We start from the raw sequence: 27,101 nt of genomic DNA, 5'->3' as shown, positions 1-27,101 counted from the left end.
AATTTTTCTGAGATAAGGTCAGCTGTGTTAAATCTAGTACAAGTATTTCAATTTAATGGGGACAATTGTTCATTGTTCACAGAGAAAAACAAAGTACTGGAAATAATGAAAAACTTTGAAGCACACTTCCTGTTATCTTGTTCTATAACTTTGATATTATAATGTTATCAGAAACATTGTGTACACTGTGAAAACATTGTGCAATCTTTTAATTTCAAAAAATCAAAACTGTTGTAGGTTTTGCTGTCTTTGGTTCCTATAAATTATTCACTGGACGTGCCCGTGACCTTCCTCAGACTCTCCATGATACGAAATGGGCAGGAAGAGCCAGCAAGCTTTTGAGAACAAAGGTACAGCAATTGCTGTATCACCTGCAGCATCACAAGACAGAAAATACCAGGTTTGGACTTTCCATTATCCATCAATTTACTGAACACCTACCCTGTGGGGACCCCGTGAGATACTATGAACCAAAGATAAAAACAATGATGTGAAAGATGTAAATGATGAACTCATTATTTATTTTCCCTTTAGGTTCCATATATCTCAGTGGAATTAGTGTTTGCTTTTGGCCTCTGAAAATTCTCATTTATTTATCTCAAATGTTTATAGAGGGCTAAGATAGGATTCAGAAACAACTGGGCCCAGTAAACTACTTTCCTCATTCTTTAAGTGTTCTTAACAACAAAATGGAACAAGAAAACTTCCTTTCATCCCTCCACACACAGATTTAATTATATTATAACCAAGGTAACAATCTGATTAATAAAGTTCCTTCCAGTTCAAATAGCCTCAGTGGCGTCATTTGAGCCACAACACTGGCTTGAAATGAGACAACTATATTTTTCAGTTACATGATTCAATAAATTCCATTGATGATTTAAGCTGGTTTGAGTTGGGTTTTCTAAGTGTGTGTGTGTGTGTGTGTGTGTGTGTCTGAGAGAGAGAGAGAGAGAGAGAGAGAGAGAGAGAGAGAGAGAGAGAGAGAGAGAGAGCGAGAGAGAGAGAGAGAGAGAGAGAGAGAGAGAGAGAGAGAGAGAGTATCCTGGCAGGACACGAACGGCACACTTAAACAGAATTTAATGAAGCGCCATTTACATATGTGTGGGTGGGATTAAGGGCAACCAATAAGAAATAGCAATAGCAGGGAACTGTCTCCTCCCTAGGCCTGATAGGGGAGGGGCTGGTTTCCCAGAGTCGGGAGCTTGGGGAGAACCATAGCTGAAGCTGCTAGAGAGGATTGCCTGACCGGAGCTGTGGTCTTCATGAGGAAAGCCACCTTGCAATGAAGCAACCCAAGGAATAAATACTCACGCTTCTTTTCTCCCACTCCTTCTCCCTCTCCTGTTGGTGTTTCCCACTGGCCAAACCCAAGTGGGAGCCAGAGGAAATGTAGGCCATTTGATGCAGTCTATTGAACCCAGCCACTTGGGGCACTGAGCATGGTGGAGAGGGGTAGAGAGAGAATCTGGAAAGGCCATGGAAAACATTCATTATCCTTTGATTCTAATATATTTTGTACAATGCATTTTGGGACTCTAGAGAACAGTTAATAATCAAAAAATGACTATTATACGATCATTACAACATACGATTCAATCCCATTTGTTAAGTATTCATTATTGTGGGTGCTTTGAAATAGTGCAAGGAATTTAGAAGTCATAGTTGCTGCTCTCAAGGGGCTAATAACCAAAAGGGTGAGATGAATTAAATGAAAACCAAAATTATCAGGCTACAAAAATATAAAAATGCAGGCGTTAGGCATGAGCCAATCAGTGTATCCAACACACCTGGCCACAGGGATTGGACACAGAGCCAAAGGAACCAATGAGACTGAGTGACTCCCAGGACTTGGACTCTATTAGAAAGAATAGAATTAGACATATGCTCTTCCTTTCTACCCATGATTTGAGAATATTAGGTCTGGACAGCTACAGGCCTTTCAGTACCGGGAGAGGAGGCCCTGGAGCTGCTTAGGAGCCACTTTTATAGACCCTAAAGATCAAGTCAAAGGAAGGCAGCACAAGGAGAGAGTGGGTCCTTGGTGACATTGGTTGAGCCACTAGATAAGCCTGGCCTGAAGCCAGATGTCTAGACTTTTTAGTTACAATATCCAAAGAGTCCCCTTTGTGTTTTAAGCCTGTTTGAATTGGGTTTTCTGTCATTGGTATCATAGAGCATCCTAACTGACACAGGATCCTAAAACAAGATCACTGAAACAAAGTGCTATTTTTCAATAAAAGATTTTAATGTTCACGATAAGTGTTGGAATCTTCGCAAGAATTCTTGTATTGTATTGTTATTCTTTATCTTGAATTTTAAAACAAAGCCATGATTTACAAATTAACAAATATTTAAGGGATGGTAATCATAAAAAGTCACCCAATCGTACCATTCTCTTTGGAAAGTTCTCTGTAAGGGAAGTAGTGCTTAGAATCTGTTCTCTGGATGTTATTTGCCTAAAGAGTTGATGAGTGTAGACAAAGGCTGGTGAATAATGATATTTTTATGCCTCTGGCATGGGAATAGTCATCAGGCGTGGAATAAAGGCTTTTTTTTCACGTGCTTCCAGGATTAAAAATGTTGCCTTTTATAGATTTGTCCTTTGGAGCTGCTGATATCTCTTTCAAGTACAACCTGTACAATTAGAGGTCAGCTGGTTCTTTCTGATTCATATGCTGTGAATCTTTATTTACTTGCACAGTTAAGTGAGTGGTTTGAGTGGCAAACCATTGATGTCAATATAAAGCACATTATATTAACATAAAGCAATTATGATGTTAATATAATTTAGGAAAAGCTGAGTGTTAAAGGATTCCAAACCAACTCTTAGACTACAAAAGCAACTCCGATCTCATAAAACAATAAACCACCTGATCATCACCTAATTAAACAAACAAACAAACAAAACCCCAAACAAACAGAAAAGGGTAAGCTAACATGGACAAAATTTCTTTCTGCTGTTGTGAATAAAGTTAGTGCTATTTGTTCAGTGTCTAGGGACCTAAATGTGTGTCTGAAAAGAAAATGTTTTTATAGTAGAAGTCTGCAATTGAAGTCTTGGAAATATGAGGAACTGGTTTTAACTGCTATCTATTAAATTGCGCCAATGCTTTTGTGAACATTTACAGGTGAAAGAAAACTGCAGCAAAGTTACCAAGGCAAGCACGGCAGGGCATTTAGCGTCACTCTAGCAAACACTGTGCCTGCTTCACAGAACTGGTTGGATTAGTCATACAAATGCAAACACCAGGTTGACAGGTTAGCAAATTATCTGCCTGGCCAGCACTGAGATTCCTAGTTTCCACAGGACACTTCGCAGTGTTCACGAAGCAGTTGAATGGTATTTCTAGTCCATGATTCAAGGCTTCTGAGATATCACATACACCTAAACTGCCTTATAGATACTGCACAATGCATCCAGTGAAATTCATTAACTAGCATACAACACTATGAATAAAGATGTAGAAATGCTTAAAACAGAGTTTAAGGATGGCATAAGTCAGAGAGAAGAAGCAGGATGGATTGAAGACACAGAAGAAAGGCTGTTCAGTGTCACGAGATAGGTCATAGATTGTGCATACCTGCGTGTGTGTCTGAAAAGCCCTGTGCCCCCAAGGAAAGGGGAGATTATCATCCTGTCTCCCAGGAGTCATTTGCATAATTTGTGAGGACCTCGGGGCAGTGGGTGGGAGTCTGGTTGGGATGACCACTCTAGGAGAACTGAACAATTTAGAAGAAAGAATGGATGTCTTACCATTACAGGCAGTGCTTAGGAAGTGAGGTAGTATGAATTTAGAATGGCTGGGTTGGTGGCCTAAGGAATTTAGAGTCAAGGAATAGAACAAAGGATGAAGACACATCCACTATCAAACTGGTCACTAGCACATCCCTCCGCAGAGTGAGATGGGTGAGACTACTGAAAACTGAGATTCTCACAGTGGGTAAAACACTTTGGGGTGAGTTTGCTTGTCTTGGAAAGGCAGTGTGAGAACTCAGAGCCCTAATCTAGGAGACCTGTGAGATGATGTCAGCAAAGGAAATGGCTGGAAAAGGGTAGGGGCCATGAGCAAAAGATAGACAATCATCTGCCAGGTGCCCCCCTGGGAACGTTCATCTTCCCTGGCAGTATGACTAGAAAAAGTAAATCTAAAGCACAGTTTGTGCTGTCCCATATCCTCCACCTGGAATACAATTAAAAAAACAAAAAACAAACAAACAAAAAAAACTTCCCTCTTTCCTATGAGCCAAGGTAGAGGATCCAGTCAAGAATGGACTACATGGGGGAGGGGTGAGTCAGTGTTGCTCTTCCCTTTGGTGGTTGGAATTAGCTTAAAAGATGGGTGCCTAGCATGGTGGGTAACATAATTTCCCTAGCTCTGTTCATTATGTACCTGATAATGTTAAGAAATGAGGTAACATCTCCTCCTTACACCTCCAGACTCTACCTCCACCCCTGGACAAAGAGCAGGCTTGCCTACTGCTTGCTATAAAATTAGTGGGTTCCTCAAGCTCAGGGTTCCTCAGCTGTGAAGCAACCACTGCATGTGCAGGCATCCTCTAGACCCATCTGTATGGCCCCGTGGCACTTGAGAACAAGGGGGACCAACACAAATATGCTGAAGTTCATGCTGCTTATTATGTCATGAGTAATAAAGTCCTTTATCTCTGATGCAAAAGTCTTGAGGATTCTGCCAGCCTCCATAAAACAAGTGACTAGTTTATTTATTAGGTTGTAGGTAAAGTAAAATCAAATTCCTGATCCAACATATATCATTTTAGCTGTACATATTTCAGTATGCATTCCTAAGAGACAAGAATTCTTAGAAAACAACAAAAAACTTAGTAAGATAAATAGAGGTCTGTTGTACAAGTTGCTGCCTATAGTTAACGGTATTGTATTGTGCACTTAAAAATTTGTTAAGAGGAAAGATTTCACATTAAAGTTCTTATGACAATAAAAAAAACTTCAAAATCCTATCATCACATCTTAAAAAGGACAATGCTTCTTTAATAGCATTGAATATTTCCAATTGTGTTCAAATTTCCCCAAATGTTCCTTTTTTTTTTTTTTTTTTTTTTTTTTTACAGTGTATTCAATAGGCATCCAAATATTTATATTGGGTGATTTGAATATTTTTTAAAAATTGTTTCGTGGTAAAAATATATATGCATATATGGATACATATCATAAAATTTGTGATTTTAACCATTTTTAAGTGTACAGTTCAGTGGTGGCATTAGTTACATTCACAATGTTGTGCAACTATCCTCACCAGCCTGTTTCCACAACTTTTACATCTGGGTGATTTGAATCTTTAGTATCTTTTAATCTGTTGGTTTTCCTTTTTCCTCTCTCTGTTTTTCTTTGCAATTTATTTGTTAAAAAAATCAGGTAATTTCTACTAGACAGTTTCCCACCGTTTGGAGTTTGCTATTTTCATAACTGTTCCATGGACTGCTATGAGGAGGCATATAATGTCTGGTTGTTTCTCTTTTTGTGATGTCAACAACCATTTATGATCACTGTTTACATCTTTTACTTTTTAGAGGTGCAAAATGGTGATGTTTGAATTCTATCATTGCTTTTTAGTAGCTCTGATACTTCCACAGAGGAAACAGTTGCATAGTGTTCCATCATACAGATGTTTATTCAATCTGTCTAAACAGACTGTTTTCTAAGTCAGAAGACCCTATTTAGCAAATACAGTTTTATTGTGATGGTTTTTCAAATGTAAGAGAGGTTTTTTTTGTTGTTGCTGATGTTAATTCTCACAAAGGGTACAGAGTATGCTCAAGATGAAAGTAGAATTTGTGAAAAAGTTAAAAATTACTTCTACATGATAACATGAGGAAAATTTTCACCCTCCAGAATCATTTCTGTTGCTAAAGTGGGTCTTTTGTTAAAAGGTGCTCTAGAGTCATTCACCTGGAAAGGAAGCTGTCTTAGTATGGACAAGCAGTTTCAGTCTCCCTTTCTTCCAAAGAAGAGTGCTGAGAGCTGGGGAGAGCTTCCTTTACATGTGTCCTCTGGTTCTTTTTTTACGCAGCTAAAATTAAGCACAGTGCTTTTTTTGCTGATAGTACATGCCAGGATGGCATAGCAGAACATTTCTTAGAGCAACATTGAGACACATCTGTTAAGTGAATTAGTTACCAACTCAATTGACCCATTTAGCAGGGATGAGAAATTAAAAAAACATTATATGGATTGAACCACGTGATCCCTTTGCCACTAAAAATATTCATTAAGTGTTTTTTTTTGTGTTTTTTTTTTTATCCCTCACCATAACATCTGTTAACTAACATTTGGTATCCCATGAAATTTCTGTATGCTGGGAATTATAGCAGCTGAAAGGACATGTGATGAAACTTCTTAAAATTTTTAAATTTGGAGGATCTCTCTCTCTCTCTCTCTCTCTCTCTCTCTCTCTCTCTGTCTCTCTCTCTCTCCCCCTCTCCCCAAAGAGAGTAAACTAGCAAGTAATATGCGTATATGATCGTATAATATAATTTTATGTTTGAAAAATCTCTGCTGTTTTCATATTAAAAATAGAAAGAAAAGCTCAACTAAATGAGTATGGTTTGTGGGGGGAATGACTTCAAAAGCCACTCTGCAAATCAGAGAAAAATGCTCACTCTCTGCAACAGCCCACTCTTTTCCCAATCAAAAAGTGAATGTGAATAGCATGCTATACATGCTTAGCAATGCAATTTATTTGCTTGTTTTAGTTATCGATTGCTGTGGAACAAATTACTCCAAAACTTAGTGGTTGAAAACAACACATATTTATTATCTCACAGTTTCTATGGGTCAGGAATTCATGAGCAGCTTGGGGCGTTGAGATGTCTCTGTCTCAAGGTTGCCATCACACTGTGGGCTGTACAGTCAAGGTTTGACTCAGGGAGGAGCCACCTTCAAATTCCCTCATGTAGCTGTTGGCAGCTTTCAGAAGAGCCATGTCCAAGTTCAGTCACGTGGGCCTCTCTGCCAGGCTGGAATCAAGGGCAAGGCTTCCAAACAAAGTGAGAAAGAGCACCCCAGACTGAAACCACAGAACTGCCATCCATCACGTCTTTCATATTCTATTCATTATAAACGAATCTGTAAGTCTAGCCCACCCAAACGAGGAGATTACATCAGGGCATGAACACTAGGAGGCAGAGATAATTGGGACCATCTGAGAGACTGTTTACTACAGTTTCTTCATTTTATATGTAAATTTTAAACATAGAAGATACATTCCCATAGTTAGAAATTCAAAATGTATAAGAGGCTGTGTGGTAAGTCTCCTTCACACCCCCTACTACCCAGTGCGCTCCTTGAATAAACTCATATCCGTTTCTTGTGGATCTTTCCAGACGCTTTCTGTTAGATGTGAAGATGACAGAGTGGGACTCCACAGGGTACAAGCAGAAAGCCACTTTAATCTTCTCCCCTCCACTTTGCCAATTCAAACCTGCTTTGCAGAGATAACTCTCCTCCACCCCTTGGGTGAAATCTGAGGTGGGTATTACGACTTTTCATGTCCCTCTCAGATAATGAGGAGTCCTCCAGTTATTTTCAGTCATAACATAGTTTCATGTCAGAAAGAAACTGCTGAATAATAGTCAGACTCCGCATTTTAAGGTTAAAGTGTCTGCCCTTCCCTAGCTTGGGCCTCCTTCAGCCTGGAGGCTGCAATTTAAAAAAAGCTGGAGACCTTATCGTCAGCATCTCTATTTCTCTACTTTGTACTTCACGTTCTCTTGTGCCTCCTTCCTGTTCCACTGGGCTGCCTTTGTCTCTTTCTGGGTTGGGGGATGGGAAATGAGAGAAGAGAGATAAGGAGCTCTTTTTTCAGTATTCAGGCTCTTCCGGCTTCTTCAGAGATTTCCTCGTGGAAACATCCAACCGAAGCTTCTTTGGTGTTTGCAAATTCTCTCCTTCCTTTAGTTTTTGCTTCCAAGGATATGCCTCCAGCCACTTTGTGCTGAGGTCTCTTCAGGAAGCCTCTCGGGCGTGGCCTCCTCCAAGACGGCTCCAGGAAGGCTGGCTTTCTCTCCCTCTCAGCCTCCATAGGTCCTGGGAAACCCTCACACACCCTTCAGAATATCCTAGACTCTTTGGAAAACTGACTAAGACTGTTTTTGCTCCTTGAGGGTTTTAATTTCTCACACTATCTCGCTCAGTTCCTTTAGGAATTAGTATATCCTGGGAATAGGGACTGTCCAATGTATTACCCCAGGAATTAAAATCCAGAAGAGGGGATGCGTCTGCTGGCTGATCAAATGCTTGTTTTGTAGGGGTAGGAAGTGAAAAACTTTTCTTGTAGAACATACTTTCCACCTGCTGAGATACCTTTGAAGACAAAATAAGCATAATAATTAAATTTATGAATTTTTTCATTCATCCAGTGTATTCTGCTTAGCTACAGATGGCAGGGAGGCTGAGGTAATTTCGGGCATGGTCATCTATATAGGGACACATTTCTAGGATGTGGGGGGCTTTTTCTTCCTCTCAGACCCATACAGTGTTCACTGCTGTAAAACTAGATATCTAGGTCGTGGTAACTTTTCAATTCCCATACCTGGTTCTGCTGTGGTTCATCTGCACGCAGTGATTTCACTCAGCTCACTCCAGCTCTCCCATTTCCAGGGGTCCCACAAGAGGTCCCACAGACACCGCACTCCACCTCACCAGTACCCAGCTAGCTGGTCCTTCTCCTGGCTAAGGCTGGAATTCTTTAGACAAGCTCAGCACACAGCTGGCCTTCAGTCGGCTTAGTGCTGAGACATAAACAGGGCTGTTCTGGGACTTGGTGCCCCACTACTAACTAACCATTGGGCTCCTACACAGACCTGACCTGAATGAGACCCAGGAAATGTCTATGTTGTCCACATTGTCGGAGCTCAAACCCAGCATCCTCCATTCTACTAATATTCGCATTCTCAAATTCTAGTCACGTTTTCTTCCCTGACCCTTTTCTTTGTATGCCCAGTTCAGGTCCACCTTCTGAAGAAAAGGTTTCCTTCTTCTTAACAGGGCTCCCTGTTAGGGGATGTTGCCCTTGAATCCCATTTTGGAGATTGAGACTTGGTGATCTTATCCACAAAGATACCTTGTCTTATCTGATGAACTGCTGCCTGCTCACCTGCTAGGTCTACCACATGTTACTCAGAATTTTCCAATTCAGCTGCTTCAACTGGGCCCCTGGAAATTCCCAATCCCAAGGGCTCTACCACTGTTCTGCTTGGCTGACCACTTGGCATCAGCTGGACCTTTCCTTCTCAGCTTCTGTGGAGGCCCTGTCCTGTTATGCTGGCAGATGGGGCATGGCTCTAACAGGTCAGCTGGGCCTGTGGAGGCACTTATACGTAGCAGATGGGAGCACGACAAGTGACTACAGCCTTGTGAAAATGACATGGGGGGGGTAATGCTAACAGTAAGTGAGGAGATTAAGAATGATTTGGAGTTGGTCCCATTATAAGGTCAAACAAACAAACAAAAAAGCCAAAAGGAATAAATCAGAGCCAAAGAAAAAACTATGCAGTGTTATTGTAAGTATGCCAGGAGATATAGTATCCTCACTAAAGAAAAATAAGTCATTTAAAAGTGAATGCCATATTGTACCAATGTTAATTTCTTAGTTTTGACAAATGTGCCACGTTAGGTAAGATGTTAACATTAAGGAAACCTGGGTGAACTCTCTGTAATATCTTTGCAACTTTTCTGTATCTAAAATTATTCAGGGAAAAAAAAAGACACTGAAAAAAAGAATACCAATGGAAATATTACTTACATTAGACATAAAGAACTTTACCCTAAAAAATTTAGGCAGATAAAAATGGTTTTTGAATGACATTTTGAAATCTCAGCTCCTGACATAAACATGTATTGTAAAAAGGTGCATTCCTGGATGAATTCTGGGAAGAATTAGTTGACGCTTCCTGGTTTCACTTTTAGGAAATTCATTCTTTCAATAAATGATTTTTGACCTATTATGGGTCTTGTATATTCTAAGGATACATCAGTCAACAAAACAGATAAAGATCTCTGCTGTCATGGAGCTTGCATTCTATTGGTAGCAGGGGGAAATCAACAATAAACATGAATATAAAAATAAATAAATTATATTGTATGATCGAAGGTGATAGGTGCTATGAGAAAAAGAAAGCAGAAAAAACTGATAGTAGTGGAATGCGTGGGAGCTGGGCCGTGTGCAATTTTAAACAGCGTGCTCAGAGCAAGCCGCATGGGGAAGGTAGAGTCGAGCAAAGGGGAAGGGGATGAGGGAGCACAGCATGAGGATATCCCCACGCAGAGGGAACGGCCCTAAGGAGGAGTATGCCTAGACGCCCAAGCTGCATCCACCAGTGAGTGGGCAGAAGCAGTAAGTGAGGGGGAGAGAAGAAGATGAGGTGAAGAAGGCAAGAGTGGTGGTGGGTGGGGAGGAGTGCACATAACGTAAGACGCTGGCTTTTGAGCTAAATGAAATGAGGAGCTATTGCAGACTTTTGAGCAGAAAACTGACATGATCTGTCTTATGTACAGTCATGCACCGCGTAATGGGATGTTTTGGTCAGCAACCCACCAATACAGCTACCAGTACAATGGTAGCCCCATTATAATGAGATTATAATGGAGCTGAAAAATTTCTATCGCCTGGTGACTGTCACCTAGTAGCTGTCATAATGTCGTACCAACAATGCATCATTCACACATTTGTGGTGAAGCTGGTGTAAACAAATCTGCTGCTCTGCCAGTCCTATAAAATTAGCCCATGTAATGTGTGCAGTACATAATATTTGATAATGATAATAAATGACTATGCCACTGGTTTATCTATTTACTATACTATATTTTTTATCGTCATTTTACAGTGTACTTTTCCTACTTATAAAAAAAGCCAAAGTTTGCTGTAAAACAGTGTTCCAGGTTATACCGGCAGCAGCCTCATACATCTCGTGTTCACCAAGTCCCCTGATTGCACCATTTTCTCTTGTGCTTGATTTAATCTCCTGGTATTTTGTACAGTAACATGCTGTAGAGCATGCTGGGAGCAATAGGCCATACCATAAAGCCTAGGTGTGTAGTGGGCTGCACCACCTAGGTTTGTGTCCGTGCACTCACTCTATCATGTTTGCACAACAACGAAATCGCCTGATGACGCATTTCTCAGAACGTATTCCTGTCTTTACGCTGCACATGACAGGATCATTCTTTACTGCTTTGTGAATCAGCTCTGGGTGGGCAAGGGCAGAGCAGCGAGAACAGCTAGAAGGTTAATGCAGGAATCCAATGAGAGATGATGGCGCCTCAGAATGAAGCAGTGGAGGAGGTGAGAAGTGGTGTGCTGGAGCTGGCCTGTCCCAGCTTGAAAGCCAATTGTTAAATTTTTAGGAAGTTTGCAAGCCAGTTGTTAAACATGCCATTATTAAAAGTTAAATTAGACAAACTTACAATTAAACGCATTGTACTGAAACTCGTGCGGAGCACTTGTCTTTCAGGATGGTGTTATGAGTCTTTGTAATGTTTTGTAACTTAGATATTTTGGTTGTTCACTAGGTTTTGAACGATTGTCTACAAGTAAATTGTGCTTGAGGATGGATAATACACTCGTTTTGATCATTAAAGTGTGTAAAGAAAGGCTAGCCATTCGTTTATTTAAGAAACTTTTTTTGAGGTACCTAATTACCTCACTTTTCTAGGTACCGAAGTTTCAAAGATGAACAGTCTTATCACTAAAAAGGCAACCCTCATCTGTGAACAGGGTAGTTTCGTTAGGAGTGTAAAACTCCTCCAGTGTCCCCAGCCAAAATACCAAACCCCGTCTGCTGCTTTCACATTCCCTCCCAGGGTGGCCTTTAGACATTGATTAATTTTTTTATCCTAATTTAAAACTCAGATGACCAAAAAAATACATTATGTTGAAAGCTAAACTAATAAATACTCAAAACTCACCACTTCCTAATTGTCTTTACCTAATTATTTTGCTATTATCATTTATCATTATCTCCACTGCTGAGGTTATTTGTGTCTATTCTATCCATATGGTAAAAAATACTCTGAAATGGGGTGCTGCTGTGAATATCTTCCCAATTCTGTATCCAGTGACATTACATCAACAGCCATGGTGGGAATACTTACCCTACAGAAAAGGACAAATGCTACACATCTGGGCTCATTTTGTCTTTAAAGAGAGCTGGTTGTTAAACATTTACCAGCACACCACTGCTTTGTGCTTTCCTAACTCTACCTAGGAATGTATGTTACTACCCCATCCAATGTTTTCAGGTTCCCTTACTTTTATCATGTCCCCACCCACAGAGGGGAAAGAGGTTAGTAAAGAGCTTAAATAGGTATTATGAATATCACAATAGGATAAAAGTGTAACGTATTTCTCTTAAGCTTTATACCATCAATACCTATTGAGTTATGAGAAATCGCCATACCTGCGATTGGATCTTGAGTGCCGGCCCTAGTTTTAATCCCATAGTGCTTCGAAGATGCTCCTCTGTGAGTAATGGCAACGTTTCCCCATCAATTGCATGATCTTTAAATACCTTTTTAAATACAAAAGATGTTAACTTTCTCTACATATCTTTCTTTAGAAAATTCTTGTTTTCCATACATATTGGTTAGTTGTTTTGGAGGAAACATTAAGACTGCTTGAGGATGACACAAAATTTTATAAAATTTCTTATTTTCAGTTACTCCCCCTTCTGTGCTCCAGTAGCACATTGTTTGTGCTCTTTAATTAGCTTGGAAGTGCATTGCGATTCTCTTTTTATAGAACTCAATTCCAGCATGGAATAATTAATATTTGAGGGCAGACTCGTGTCGTATTTACCAATGTACCCGTAATTCAGTGGCAGGCACATAGCAGAAGGCGCACCATCCACATTGCTGGACAAATCAATGAACGAACAAAGAGTCTCAGTAAAGGGATGTGGGTAAAAATCGGGACAGACAAGTGTCATTTCTCACATTTACAGGTGCACTGCCCTCTGTCCACTGCCTTAGCTAAATGGTGGAGGGAGGAGAGGAGATGTAGACGGGAGCTGTCATGCTGGACCTTCCCAGCAGGGCCCATTCTGACTGTCGTAGTGGATGTGACCGTGCCTTCCTTTCTTTCAGAAACTAGGAAGGCTGCTGGTGGACCAAAGGCTGATAAGAGATGGATAGAAAACACTGGGCTACTCCTTCCTGAAAGATGCTCTTCCCTTGCCTTCCTGAGGCTTCTCCCTCTGGGGTACTCTCTGCCCTCTTCTTTACAGTCACCTTTGTGGCTACTGTTTTTCTATCCATCCTTATGTATTAGAGTCCCTTATATTTCTGACCCAGGTCCTCTTTGTTCTTCCTCATTGGTCTCAGTCTCTCTTGGCTTCAGTGTCTCTCTATGCTGCAGGTCCCCTAATATATGTATATTTTTAACTTAGAAGTTGAATCATGCCAATTGTGTCTCTCAGACAGTGTTCTTATCTGCCGGCCACACTGTTCCTACCTTGGATCAGATACGATTATTGCTCGTCAGAGGAGGCTTCCACACTAGTCTTGCCACCTACAACCTTTTTTCATAAAAGCAACCTGAGTGACCTTTCTGAAATAAAAAGCTAATCATATTACTCCTGCTTAAAACCTCAGCTGCCTCCAGGATAAAGTTCTAATCCTTCACTGAGTCTTCAAGGCTTCCTGTGACCTGGCCCCTTCTCCCACTCCAGCCTCCGGTCTGGTCATTCTCACCTCTCCCACCTCGGCCCTGGCCCTCTCTGTGCCAGTAGGAACCACTCTCAACATCCCAGTTATGTTAAATTTTTTCTGTCTCCTGGTTCTCACCTGGAAATTCCTCCTTCGCCTCTCTCCTGCCTCACTTCCTCCCTCAGCTAGCAAATTCACCGCCAGGTCTCCCTTTTTGAGCATCAAAGAAAGAGAATCCACAGGGATAAATTTTCAAATGGAAGTAGGTTGGCAGCCAGGGCCTGACAATTGTGAGGGCCAAACGCTCAGCCATGGTGGATGAACCCTGCGCCTGAGGCAAGGATGCAACACATGCCACTGTCTCGCAGAAGATGTCCCACCGCCTCCTTCTCAGGAGAGCAGGTTAGGCCAAAAGCACATATGAATGTGCACATATTTTTAGTAATTTCAGTTATGTTTAGAGAGAGAATATTGTATCTGCTCAGTTCTTTGAACTAGACACTTACTTAGAGCAAACAAAATGTGTTGCATGGTCTCCCGGAGGTCCCTAACAGTTGAGCCACCAATCCTCTCTGTGACACATCTAACTAAAAGAATTCATTTTGCATAGGGGCTTTGGGTTTTAGTTGTGGTTGTTTTTTTCTGAATTTCTTTTTCTACCTACAGGAGGCAGGTGATGGGAGGTTGCAGTGGAGGCATCTAAGGCAGAGGTGAGGAAGAAGAAGGTAGGGGACCGTGGGTGTAACCCCAACTAGTCCCAAGGGCTGTGAGTGAAAGCTGAAGAGACATTTAAGACAAGCGTTCTTGTGAGGGCTGTGCACAAGCAAGGCTGCGTCAGAGCGTGTTCCACCCAGGCTGTGCCCAGTCGGATCCAGGGTTTTCTCCTGTTGTGTACAGAACACTGTCACTGAGCTTGGTGGGGCCGTGCCAGGCAGGACAGCTGCCTTCTTGCAGCTGATCTTGCCAGTAGTCACTGGGAGGGAATAGGCTTTAACAAGGAAACAAGAGCAGGACCTGACCCCAAACACGTTTATGAAATACCTCAAAATAATTATTTCTGCTTCTTGGAATGGGGAACGGAGCACTGACATCCTGTTGCTGAGAGATAATGAGTCAGCGAAGTGGGTATTTGTGTTTATGTCACTCCTATGGGCCTTCCAGAGGACATTTGGGGTGATAAAGGATGAAATGCATGTAACATTATTTATTACAAGAGTAGCTATTATAAACTGCACTTTTATGACTGGATCCCTAACTGATTACGAATAATGAGAGTTCAAATGGGTTCAATCCATCAGAAGTTAGCAATCACATGTCCGTTATTCACGAGGTTGCTTGTTTCTGGCTGTTATCAGAATTGGGTAACTTTACTGTACCAGCGGTTGATGTGGCACTTGATAAGTGACACTGATAAATTTAAAAAGTGACTGACCCATAGTTAACGACTAATAAAAAAAATAATAAGGTTATACTCATTAAATAGGAAAGAATAGGACAAAACATTTTATCAGGCATGCAAAAAGACAAAGTGGGTGATTTGAAGACTACAACTTGCCTTATTAGTAGCTTGAGGTTCTGCTCTCTCTAGGAGCCTGACATAGTGATGAAACTAGCATTTACGAGTACTTACAAAGTGCCAGGCACTCTTGATTGCATACAACAGTCCTTTGAGGATATATCACACCATCCCATTTTACAGATGAAAAAACTGAGGCACAAAGAAGAGGGGCAACTTATCTTATGTTACATGTCCAGAAAGTAGAAAAGCCAGAATTCAAACTTGTACTTTCTGGTTTCATAAGCCATACTCTTAATTACGACTTTATATCACTTTCCCTTAAGTTTCATAAACAGAACAACAACAACAAAGAGAAACAAGAAGAATTAACAGCACTACATGAAGAAAAATATGATTTCAAAACTAAGATCCAAAGTAATCTCTAACATCAGTTAATTATGATGTTACATCAGAACGTCCTTTTTTTGCTTTCTTTTCCTTTAATATATAAATCAAAGACAATAATACCAGATTCAGTAGGCACATTGTTGCTTGGAATTGTGTTATAATATTAAATCACTTGAAAAAATAAACTACATGCATGAAAATGTTAGCACTGACATAAACTTCAAAAACTTGCCAGCTTATGATTTTTGTCACCAATTTTCCCACACGAGTGAAATTAATCTTCATTCCAACTGTCCTGACATCACTGTATTTTTTAAAAAACTAGTATTTATCTATCAGATTGAATTATATGTATGTATGCATTTTTGTATATTGCCCCAGCAGAAATACAGAATTTAAAAGTAGTTAATTTCCACATTTTCAGATCTATTGCATTCTTGCTTTTTTTAAGAATGAAGTCCATATTTCCATTACCTATTATGAGCAGCCTAAAACGCCTGGTACAGAAGTAAATGCCCCCAACATGTTTGTTATATGGACAAGTAGGGAACGCAGTAGACATTTCTCACTCCTTTTGGATCTTCGGGCTCTGAATCTCCTAATTTGGGGAGAATTCCCATCTCTCCGGAGTCCTGACGGAACAGATACTAAAGCCAGACACTGGCATTCCCAGCTGGGCTGTGGGCACATGACTCAAGCTCCACCAAATAGGAGCTTCTGTGCCAGGGCAGCCAAGGACATGAAAAAGGGGCGATTACTAGGAATCCTCTCTGGGGACCAAGTGTAAGTTTGACAGCACTTATTATGAAGGAAATATATTTCAAAGTGTCTTACTTTTATGAGAATACTTAAATATTAGGTCACCTGAGCGTAGTCAGAACAACCCGGAAGACCACTGATAAAGTTGTGCACGTCATTCACAGTCCATTTCTGAATATCTTCATCCAAAGACAGATTTCCCCCAGTGGTAACCAGTGTGTGTGTTCCTTTAAAATGGAAAGGAAATTATTTTGTGGTGTAAAATTTCCAGGGAAAAGGGCGATGCTAAGAGCACAATTTTAAGTATAAATACATTAATTTCCTCATATTCTATTAGTAGAGAGTGGTCCATTTATATATAAATCTATAGGTAAATCCCTTCAAGGATATTAAGAGTTACTGAAAAAAATGTTTTCTAAAAATCTTAGCTGCCTCTTTTCTTTTCTTCCTCTAAAGGATTTTTAATGACGACATTATCTTAAATAAACAAAGAAGTTCCCGAACAGCTCCAGCTTCTCTTAGATTCCAATAGAAAGGTGGTGTGGATTGCATTCTCCAGATTAACTCCACCAGGTTCTGTGATGTTACATGATTTATCATGCCCTCTAGGTGATGCAAGAATGTAGCTGCACCTTCATCAAAATGGCAAATTAGCACTTTGTAAGGGAAGCAGTTGGTCTGGGGCCTAGATTACACTCCTTCCCAACCCCCTGTGTTTTAAAATATTTTTATCTAAAGAAGTCCTAGAAAACTATTCAGTGTTTTTTGGGGGCAGGGTAGTGAGTTAATATTTTAGGTTAGAAGGTATCTTTAAGAGTAGCGGGCACTGAAAGTTAATGCTTCTGTTTAATTGTCTTTGTTTTTCTACACTTAAATGCAGAGGAGATAGAATTCATACTGTTAAGCCAGAAGCGCTTCTATTCTGTGTTGAAGAAATTAACAGAAAATTAAATTAAAATTTTAATGAAAAATTCTGGTAGGTTTCTCCATTCTTCCTCATACTTGCCTTCCTAGACTTTGCTAAAAATTCTCTATATAATAATAGAGATGAATTTCACTGATGTGGCTTCTTGGAACTAATGTAATAGAATGACTTCAAGAAGAGATACTGTATTTTGCTGTGTATAATGCGCACTTTTGTGCCCAAATTTGGGAGGGAAAAATAAGGGTGCGCATTATACATGGGTAGTACTAATTCTGTGTCTATATAAATGTTTTTAATTCTTTTATTTATGCTTATGAGTTAAAAGTGTAACTCTAGAAATCAATAACGATATCCGTATGCAAAATAATACCCTCGAAGGGGATCATGGTTTTGTTGAACTTAGGAAGAATTTGCAACAACGAAGAGTTCTTGTACTTCTAGGATGTGTAAATATTGTAAATTTGTTACCAGTATGTAAAATTTCTTGTACCTTGTATCTGTCCTCGTGTTTTGTAATTATTTGTGACATAAAATTTATCATACCATAATACGTTAAAAACTAAATGCTAAAATTCCTTTATAATACAAAAAACAAGTACCTAAATGTAAACAAATAAAAATTTGAATTAAAACAAAAGATGTTTTTCCTCTGAAAGTTTGGGCCAACAACGTGGGTACTCATTACACACGGGAGCACGTTATATATGGCAAAATACAGTAATTCAAAATAGGATTAAGAGAAGGAAGGATAAAAAGAAGCATGATGGTTATAGTTCACTATGTAATTACTGAAAGACTTGACCTGTGGTTTCTAAGAATCTGCCGCTGGCCATTCACTCTCGGATACCCACCGCGCAGAGATGGTTGAGGAACTGGAGGGTAAACCCCGTTCTTTTCACCACAGGCTGCAAAAGCCTGCTCTGAAGCCGTCTCTTTCCCACTGTCCCAAGCCTTTGCTTCCAGGGGACAAACACGAACTCCTCCCCAGGGCTTTTGGTGAGTAAGCTCCAGCTCTCCACAGGTGTTGGCAAGAGCTGTAGTTGGCTTTTCTTCGGTTTCGCTCGACATCTGATTGTTGAGAGCTTCTGTTTCTTGGTCCTTTGCATACTCATCCTCTTCAGAGGCAATCGCGTGAGTCTGACCTAGGGTTTTTTCTTCTGCTTGACTTTGGGGACTCTCAGTATCACTGTCTAGAACTTTCTGATTCCCTGCACCTCTCCTGAGACGACGACATTTCTGACCCCAGCTCTCTAGAAAGCGCGGACTAGTTGCCACTAGCATGGGGTTGCGCTGAATGTTTCTCAGGGAGCGTTGCTGCAAATGCACGTCGCTGGCAGGGAGCATGGTCCTGCGATGGCAGGGGGCTGGGCCAGATGCGATGCTGGAGCCATAGAGGAATGGTATCCCCAGGCCTGCTAGTCCCTTGGGATTCACTTTTTCTATTCTCCTTTGCTGGTAAATGGCATGCATTTCCATTTCCATCCTAAAAACAGAAGAGTACATTTTATACAACCCAAGCAAACCATTAGAAATGTAATTTTAATGGCTCTCTGCTTTCCCTAAGATAGCACCTCTGTTTTACATGAGTTTCAGACTACTTAGCTGAAGTCTGTTGGGTGGAAACATGAATCCCCCACAAAGCCACTGGGAAGTAGAGCTTGGGGTAAGATCTGAGGGTGAAGGGTATGTCAGACTCTCACCGAGGGAGTCCAAGGCTAGACTTTAGAGCCTTACCTCTGGCAAATTTAATAGGTTCACCTGTTAAATTTATATACATTTTTATTATAAATTAATAATGCAGCACAAGCTGGTTTCTTGCCAGAGATTAATCCTCAAAGAAATTAAAGTTCTGGGAAGAGGGTTTTAAACCTTGCAGTACAGTTTTAGTGGGACTCAAGAAATGTAGAAAGTCAGTGCAAGTCTCAACTGTTACAAATTAATACAAGTGGCAGGGGTGGGGGAGGAAGGACAGGGAGGACTTGGTTTGCTTACTTTTCTTTGCTAGTTGGTGGGCACCTGGACGCTTAGGGTTTAGTAATGAGGAAACTGCCTCCAATTCTTTCTCTTCCCCCCTCCAGGCATACGCTAGTCATTACTGCTATCTTTTCTTTCTCCTGGTTGCCACAGCTGAAGGCTCCTGTTGGGTTGACATGGACTCTGATGGTATTGTCTGAAGTGGGGCTGGCAAGCTTGGCTGCCACGTTTGGGCAAAATTGAAATCATTTAGGACAGAAATGCGAATTTGAATTTCAGGGGAATCACAGTTAGGCATTTTAATTATGAGATGTTGACAAACTATTATGGCCTATAAATTTAGCTTCACTATGTAATTTCTAATCTTGCTTTTATCCTTAACCAACCTGTGTACATGTTTGTACATGTTTCTTTTTGCAATATTCTTGAAGTATTTTGTACGTAATCAGAGTATATACATATATATGTATATTCAGAGTGTATATGAAGTCGGACAATTATGTTCACGAACTCATCCTAGAAAAAGTGCAACATAGCTTACTGCTGAATATCACTATGGTCGTCTTCAAAGTATTCTCTTTGGGAAGCTATGCACTGATGCCAGTGCCTAGTCCACCCTTCAAAGCAATTTTGGAACTCTTTTTCTGGAATGGCCATCAGAGCTGTCATCGTATTACTCTTGATGTCCTGAATGTCATCAAAATGTCTTACTTTCAATATTTCCTTTATCTTCAGGTAAAGAAAGAAGTCATTGGGGTCCAGATCAGGTGAGTAGGGAGGGTGTTCCAATACAGTTATTTGTTTACTGGCTAAAAACTCCCTCACAGACAGAGCCCTGTGAGCTGGTGCATTATCATGATGCAAGACCATGAATTGTTGGCGAAAAGTTTAGGTCATCTAACTTTTTCACGCAGTCTTTTCAGCACTTCCAAATAATAAACTTGGTTAACTGTTTGTCTAGTTGGTACAAATTCATAATGAATAATCCCTCTGATATCAAAAAAGGTTAGCAACATCATTGCAACAAGTTTGCAAACTTAATTGTCAGAACTTGTACTCATATATATGCACAAATATAACAACATACACAAATACAACAATACACAAATATAATAAATGAACTGATGAATCTATAAAACTACATATATATCTATATCTATTTACCTCTCTATCTAAAACAAATGAATAAACAAACAAGTGAATGAATTGAAAACAAATAAAACATCACTGTTACGTTACCTGGCAGTATGCTGCCTTTGAATCATTTCATTTCTCCTGGCCATTGCTTTTATGGATTCAGGCGGTAAAATGCCCCAACCTTAAAAAAGAAAATCACCATTACACCCACAAACAAATTAACATCCATTTGAAAATAACGAAACAAAATACAATGATTTAAAACAGTATCTGCAAAACCACCGGTTGAGCACCATATTGGGAACAATATCAAATCTTTGCTGCTCAGCATCTTGAGTCACTTTGGTGATGGCATGATAACACTAGGTAATTTTTTTTCTTTAAGTGTGGGTCTCATGACCGGTGACATTTCCTGACATATTTCAAAAGGAACAAGATGAACTGTGGGTCTCTTGGTCTATTTCTTTTGAAGAAAAATTGATAGCTTTTGTTGTTTTTGTTGTTACCAGAGGAATAAGTTGACCTTTAAGAAAGAAATGTAACTAAGTGTTTCTGGATGCACTGAAATCCGTGGGAATAAATGCATGATTTGCAGTGGAAATATGAAGTTCTCTATATGGACACTTTGATGTATCTGAGGTAAATATGTTTCCATGATTTCCGTGGAGGGGGCAGCAATTATATTCTTTGTTTGTGTCCACCCTCTAAAATGTCTTGAAATAATGGTAGCCTCACCAGAATTCAAGGTTGGCTGGCAACTTCATGCTATATTCATTTTTTATTTCTCTGCACTCCTAATGCACTTAGAGTCTATACTAGTGCTTCTCAAACAACCTACAGTGAAGGAGCATTATTTTCTTCTAAACTTTCCAACCCATTATGGACCAACACTTTTAAAAAATACAATAAAATGTAAATGAAAACAAAGACATATACAAGCACAATTTAAAAAATATTTTATTAACGGACCTAAAATTACCCTGGCAAATTACCATAAAGGTTTCTAAGCCCTTACTCTATGCATTTATTGGTGCAAACACTTCACAGACAGCACAGGTCCGCAGAGCACCCTCTAACCATAACAGACACACAAATTGTACTTACTATACTTAGTTTTGTCTAACAATAGTTTTGTAAGTGTAAATCTGTGCTCCCCAACAAGAGAATAAGTATCATGAAGTCTACAACTGTTTCTTATACCTGCTCTGAACTAAGCTAGTAGAGCTCATTAAACTATTAATAATAACCTATCTTGAAATAAGCCATATTATGTCTTTTTTTAATGAGATTCCTTATCATTTGTAAAATTCAGAGATTAGATGAGGTGACATCTAAAAATCCTTCTAACGCTAAAGCTCTCTATATTTTTCTAGTTCAGTAGCTTCAAGATATTCTCCTTTAGATAGTGGACATGCATGAAAGTGCCAAGTCATGGTGTACTCCCCAAGGATGCAGAGAAAGTCCATGTGAGAAGTCCAGTGTAGAGAGCACAATTCCAATCACCTGTTTTTTAGAACACTGAAATCTAGACTCATCCAACCTATTCCAAGTTTCTTTCTCTTTGCCAAATAAGTGACCTGAAACTTAGTGCTAGCTAAGCTGAAATAAGTCACTCCCCACCTCACATCCCAATTTTTGCAATAGATCCCTGTTTTAGTTTCTATTTTGCTACCTTACCTGGAGTTCAGTTTCTATAGGACCGAGGCCCTACGTGGCCCTTACTTACTCTCCTACATATCCGTCTTGTGGTGGGAAACCTGATCTCTGTTCCTGGGACAGGTGATCAATCTGTGTGTTTATATCCAAATATTGGTAGTTTCTGGATTCTTCATCACTAAGAAGGATACTCTGAGTCTCTGAGCTATTTATCTGTTGCTTGTAGTCATGGCTATAGATTTACTGGGTTCTTGCTGCCAGATGGGGCTTCCATCCAGAATCAGCTGTGGCACCTGTTTTATTTGGTCCTTGGGCTACTCCAGTGGGGGTGTCTAGTTTCATATCTGGCCCTCGCTCAGATGCCCAATCTCATTGCAATGGATCCACATACTGTGATAGCTCAAATGCAGGCAAGCTGGTATCTTCGCTGACCCTGGCACCAATCATATTTCTTTTTGAGTCAGGCTTTTCACTCACATTGTTCCTATCTATTAAGAGTTGTTGGAGTTCAGAATCAGGGACAAACAGAAACTCATGACTATAGTTTTGGGGAGATAAGATACATCAGTTTGACCTTTTATATCATGAATAAATTTTTACCTCCTAGTCTCTCTTGAGCCCCACCAGCCATGTTTTCACTGTTACCACTCTACTGAAATGGCTCTCATCAAGATCACCAATGACGTCCACATAGCCAAATCTAATCACATATTCGTAGTCCTCCTCTACTTGATCTATGAGTAGCATACTTGCTTGACACAGTTGCTCAATCTCTTTTTAAACGATTTCTTCCCTTGCCTCCCAGGCTTCCATACTCTTTTGGGTTCTCTTCCACCTTACTGGTTGCTCCTTCTAATTCTGCCTTGCTTGCTCCTCCTCATCTTCTTGACCTTGTTGGTATGTCCCAGGGATCACCCTTTTAACTTCTATCCACACTCACTGTATAGATGATCTCATCTAGTCTCATACATGCTGGTAACTCCCAAAATCATATCTCCAGGTTGCATCTCGAAGTCTTCCCTGGACTTCAGATGCCTTCCTGACATCGCCCATCGATTTTCTATTAGGTATCTCAATTGCAACATGAGCAAAGCTAAGCCTACGGTATCTCTCCTACCCCAAGAACTCTGTTCCTCTCACACTATTCCTCAACTCAGTAAATAGCAACTCCACCTTTCTGATTGCTCAGATCAAAATTTTGATGTCATCCTTCATACTCTCCTTCTCTAACATCTCATATCTAAATTATGAGAAAATCCTGTTGTTCCTACCTTTAAAATAATTACAGACTCCAACCACATCTGACTATTCCTACTTTCTCTACCCAGGGCCAATCCGGGCTAATTATTCTGTTAGCCCATTAACTCCCATCAGTTTATCCCCAGAACTTGGATCCTATCAAGTTTGTCAGAATGATCCTGGTAAAACGTAAGTCAGATCATGTCACTTCTTTGTTCAAACTCCTCAAAAGTTTCCTCCTCTTACTCAAAATAAAAGGCAAATCCTCACTATGACCTATCAGGCCACATATAAATTGCCCCAAGACCATTTAATTCTCAGACGTCATCTCCTCATGACCATGTCAGTTTCTTACATGTAAGCTAAAACAGGCAATAATATTGCAGATTTTCATGTTATTCATCAGTAAATTAATAGTTGGAGAAGTTAAGCAACTTGCACAGGGTCACACAGTGGTGGAATCATGATTTAAATCTGGGTAGCAACTGCAGAAATTACAGGCATAGCTGCTATACAGTCTGCCTCCAAAATGTAGCAGTGAATTTGACGGCAAACTCCACACAGCCATCCAGTTCACAGGGGCTCCACAGACGAGAGCTATCTGTTGCTCATACCTGAGTAGACGCGATTGGACAGCATGTTCGGCATATTTGCATTTGGTAGAACAGAGGATCCAAATTGGGAAGGAACACAAAACTGTCTTGGGTCAGTTGGAGCTACAGTGGAAGGCAATAAATCTCTAGGGGAAAAAGATATAAAATAGGTAAAATGAGGATGGACTTGTACAAAATTTCCCTTGCATGGGCAGTGAGAATTTTTTTTATTACTGTGCAGGATTCTATCATCTCTTCCCAAATGAAGTACAAAATCCTGCAATCTCTTAAAACTGGTTTAAGTAGAAATATGGGAAGAAAGATTAGGAGGAAGGATTCTACTAAGGATGGATTGACCCAGCTGACAACACAACAGAGAAAACAGGAAAGGAAAGTTTCAGGGATATCTAGAAAAAAAGATCTAATCAAATCACATACTACTCTCTGATTTTCCATGACCAACATACTGTTCTGGCCACAATATTCTTTTCTCATTTAATGGAGATATTTGGCTTGGGTTTTGCCATCTAGAATCAATGTTTGACTACTTGGGTAGATACTTTATTTATTTTGCCAAACTTGATCTGTAGAAGTCCAAATTTATTGTTCACACTCCATGAACAAGGATAAATAATAGATTTTACTTTCTCCTCAAAATGTCAAACTATTCTAAAGAAAAGATAGGGAACTGTCAGAGGGTGCAAGCTAAATACTGATCATGTCACTTTTATTGAAAAGAAAGAATTGTTCTGTCACAGAAAATCCAGGATACCCAATTGTTATGAACAGAACTGTATTCCCCTGCACCCCCCCCCCCCAAATCCATATGTTGAAGTCCTAACCCACAATGTGACTATATTTAGAGATAAGGTCTTTAAGGGGTATTAAGGTTAAATGAGGACATAAGGGTGGAGCCCTAATCCAACAGCACTGGTGTCCTTGTAAGAAGAGGAAGAGACAACAGACATGTGCATGCACAGAGAAAAAGGCCATGTGAGGACATACCGTGTTTCCCCGGAAAATAAGACCTAGCCAGACAATCAGCTCTAATGCGTCTTTTGGAGCTGATTGACCCAGTCTTATTTTAATATAATGTAAGATGGGGTGTGATATGCTATGATATGATATATGATATGATGTGATATGATATGATATGATATGATATGATATGATATGATATGATATGATATGATATGATATGATATGATATGATATGATACTGGGTATAATATGATATAATATAACATCAGGTGTTATATTATACCTGATATTTTTGCTTCAAAAGACACATTAGAGCCAATGGTCCAGCTAGGTGTTATTTTCGGGGAAACTCGAGGGCAAGAAAGCAGCTGTCTGCAAGCTTAGGAGGGAGGTCTCAGCACAAATCAACCCTGACGACACTTGGATCTAGGACTTTCAGCCTCCAGAACTGTGAGAGAGAAATTGTTGTTTAAGCCAGCCAGTCCGTGGTATTTTCTTATGGCAGCCGTTCCAGACTATACCAATATTCGCACCTGCAGAATGCCGGTCACATAGTAAGTGCTCGTCAGCTATTTGCTGAATGAGCATGACCAGCAGGCCTCAAAGGGGAAGAATGATGGGCAGTGTGTTGAAGGTACACTCAACAGAGCATTTTAACGTGAATTACTGTACCACAGTTCGCTGAACAACAGTAGGCAATAAAATAACACTGGGGTTAACATCATTCAAAAATTTGATAATTATCCATGTTCTCCTTTGACCAGAATATTATGTTCGTGAGAAATACCTATCCACGGTTGGGGGTTCAAATGGTGAGGGAACCAGTGGGATTCTTTGCTGCCCTGATGCTGTCAGTAAAGGGTTCACGGCCATTGTCGGATTGATCATCAATACCTCTCGCCACTGACGGAGTTCTAAGAAAAACCAGATAGGTATGTTAACAAATAACTCTACTTTTTGGGAACCATTTGAATTCTTCTTAAACACAATGAATACTTTGTGTATTTTCCCAACACTTGGGAAGACTAGCTATACCAAGCTTTCAGTTACACAAAAATCTCTCCCTGGTAAGACCCAGAACACAGTGCTTTATTTACGTGCCCTTGAAATTTGTTGCAGAGTCCACAGTCTGTAGCATAACATACTACAAGCAATAATAACATTAAACCAGCCTTGCAAGATTCTAGAAATACTAACTTCCTTTCTTACAACATATTTTGATTTTTATGTTCCCACAGGTGCAAATGCATATATTCTTCCATAGGTTCAGTTTTTGGAAAAATATTCCTGTGTTGATAAGATTAAAACAGAAAAGAAGGGGAAAATCTGCTTAATGGCTAAAAATATATCTAATTAGAGAAGATACAGGGTGAAAGCATGAGACTGTATTTAATGAAAGAGGTAACCAAGTTATATTCAAACATACATAAATTCAAGAATTCATAACTTTATCTTCAGAACGTATTGATCAGAAAAAGAGACCATTCATTGTTAAAGGGATATTTTGTCTTACATTTTCTTGTTAATTATGAATGTGCTTTGAATAATTTTAAATATACAACCACTGGTCAAGCAGGTCATGTTAGCTTCTCCATTATCTTTGACTGTCACTTTAAAATAAAAAGAAACCAAGATACCTACAACTATGTATGAAGAAAAGGAAATTAGGAAGAAAATATTTTGCTTTTTGAAGTAGCAATCTTTCATTCATTCTTTTTTGTGTATATATTTGATTTAATTTTTAAATAATTAATACACTCTTCTAATTCAAAAACTAAAAATATAATGGTATTTAAACAAGCAATCACTTCTTTAGCTTCTTTTTCAGACCTAAACCTACTGATTAAATTGGAAATTAAAGTCCATGAATCACCTAACATTTGCTTTCACCATTTATATATATATATATATATATATATATATATATATATATATATATATATATATAAGCTCTTTATGTTGATTTGTTTTTTCAATTCATTTTTGTTAGGTCAGTTAATTTCCTCTCTATCAGAGGCCTCAGCGAGTCTAGTGACCAGTTAGGATTAGAATAAAAATATCTGCTAGGCGCCTGCCAGCCATGGTGAGAATGCCAACAAAGCACACAGGCTCTGTCTACATCAGACAGGAGCTTGCAGTTCTGGCAAGGACACTGTCCTGTGCCTGAAATCTCAGGTCTTCCACCTGAGATGTGATGCACAGCCAACTCCTTCCCCCTAGTCTATTATACCCCAGAACACTGTGAGACAC

The 27,101-nt window shown here is 39.7% G+C and overlaps 1 protein-coding gene across 1 annotated transcript; it reads right to left on the bottom strand.

The window, feature by feature from the left end:
* Positions 1-6,837: 6,837 nt before the first annotated feature.
* On the bottom strand, positions 6,838-25,724 carry SAMD7 (sterile alpha motif domain containing 7). The gene is made up of 7 exons (XM_019735016.2): positions 25,639-25,724; positions 23,892-24,016; positions 20,485-20,563; positions 18,123-18,754; positions 16,452-16,573; positions 12,436-12,546; positions 6,838-8,341 (listed from the first exon to the last, which is right to left on the bottom strand). Exons 1-7 carry the CDS (start codon positions 25,722-25,724, stop codon positions 8,147-8,149), a joined length of 1,350 nt encoding a protein of 449 aa, XP_019590575.2. The 3' UTR covers positions 6,838-8,146.
* Positions 25,725-27,101: the final 1,377 nt, after the last annotated feature.

This window comes from Rhinolophus sinicus, linkage group LG01 (assembly GCF_036562045.2).
Source record: "Rhinolophus sinicus isolate RSC01 linkage group LG01, ASM3656204v1, whole genome shotgun sequence".
Lineage (NCBI taxonomy): Eukaryota > Metazoa > Chordata > Mammalia > Chiroptera > Rhinolophidae > Rhinolophus > Rhinolophus sinicus.
Note: the sequence above shows the minus strand (reverse complement) of the source record. Positions and strands in the feature narration are given on the sequence as shown.

What these genes read in the sequence shown, in the direction of transcription:
- SAMD7 (XM_019735016.2), bottom strand. Translation starts at nt 25,724, where the DNA reads ATGGCCGTGAACCCTTTACTGACAGCATCAGGGCAGCAAAGAATCCCA. An exon ending in CAAAGGCAGCATACTGCCAG is followed by an intron (nt 18,755 to 20,484) that starts GTAACGTAACAG and finishes TTCTGTTTTTAG; the next exon opens with GATGGAAATGGAAATGCATG. An exon ending in CACTCAAGATCCAATCGCAG is followed by an intron (nt 8,342 to 12,435) that starts GTATGGCGATTT and finishes TTGTCTTCAAAG; the next exon opens with GTATCTCAGCAGGTGGAAAG.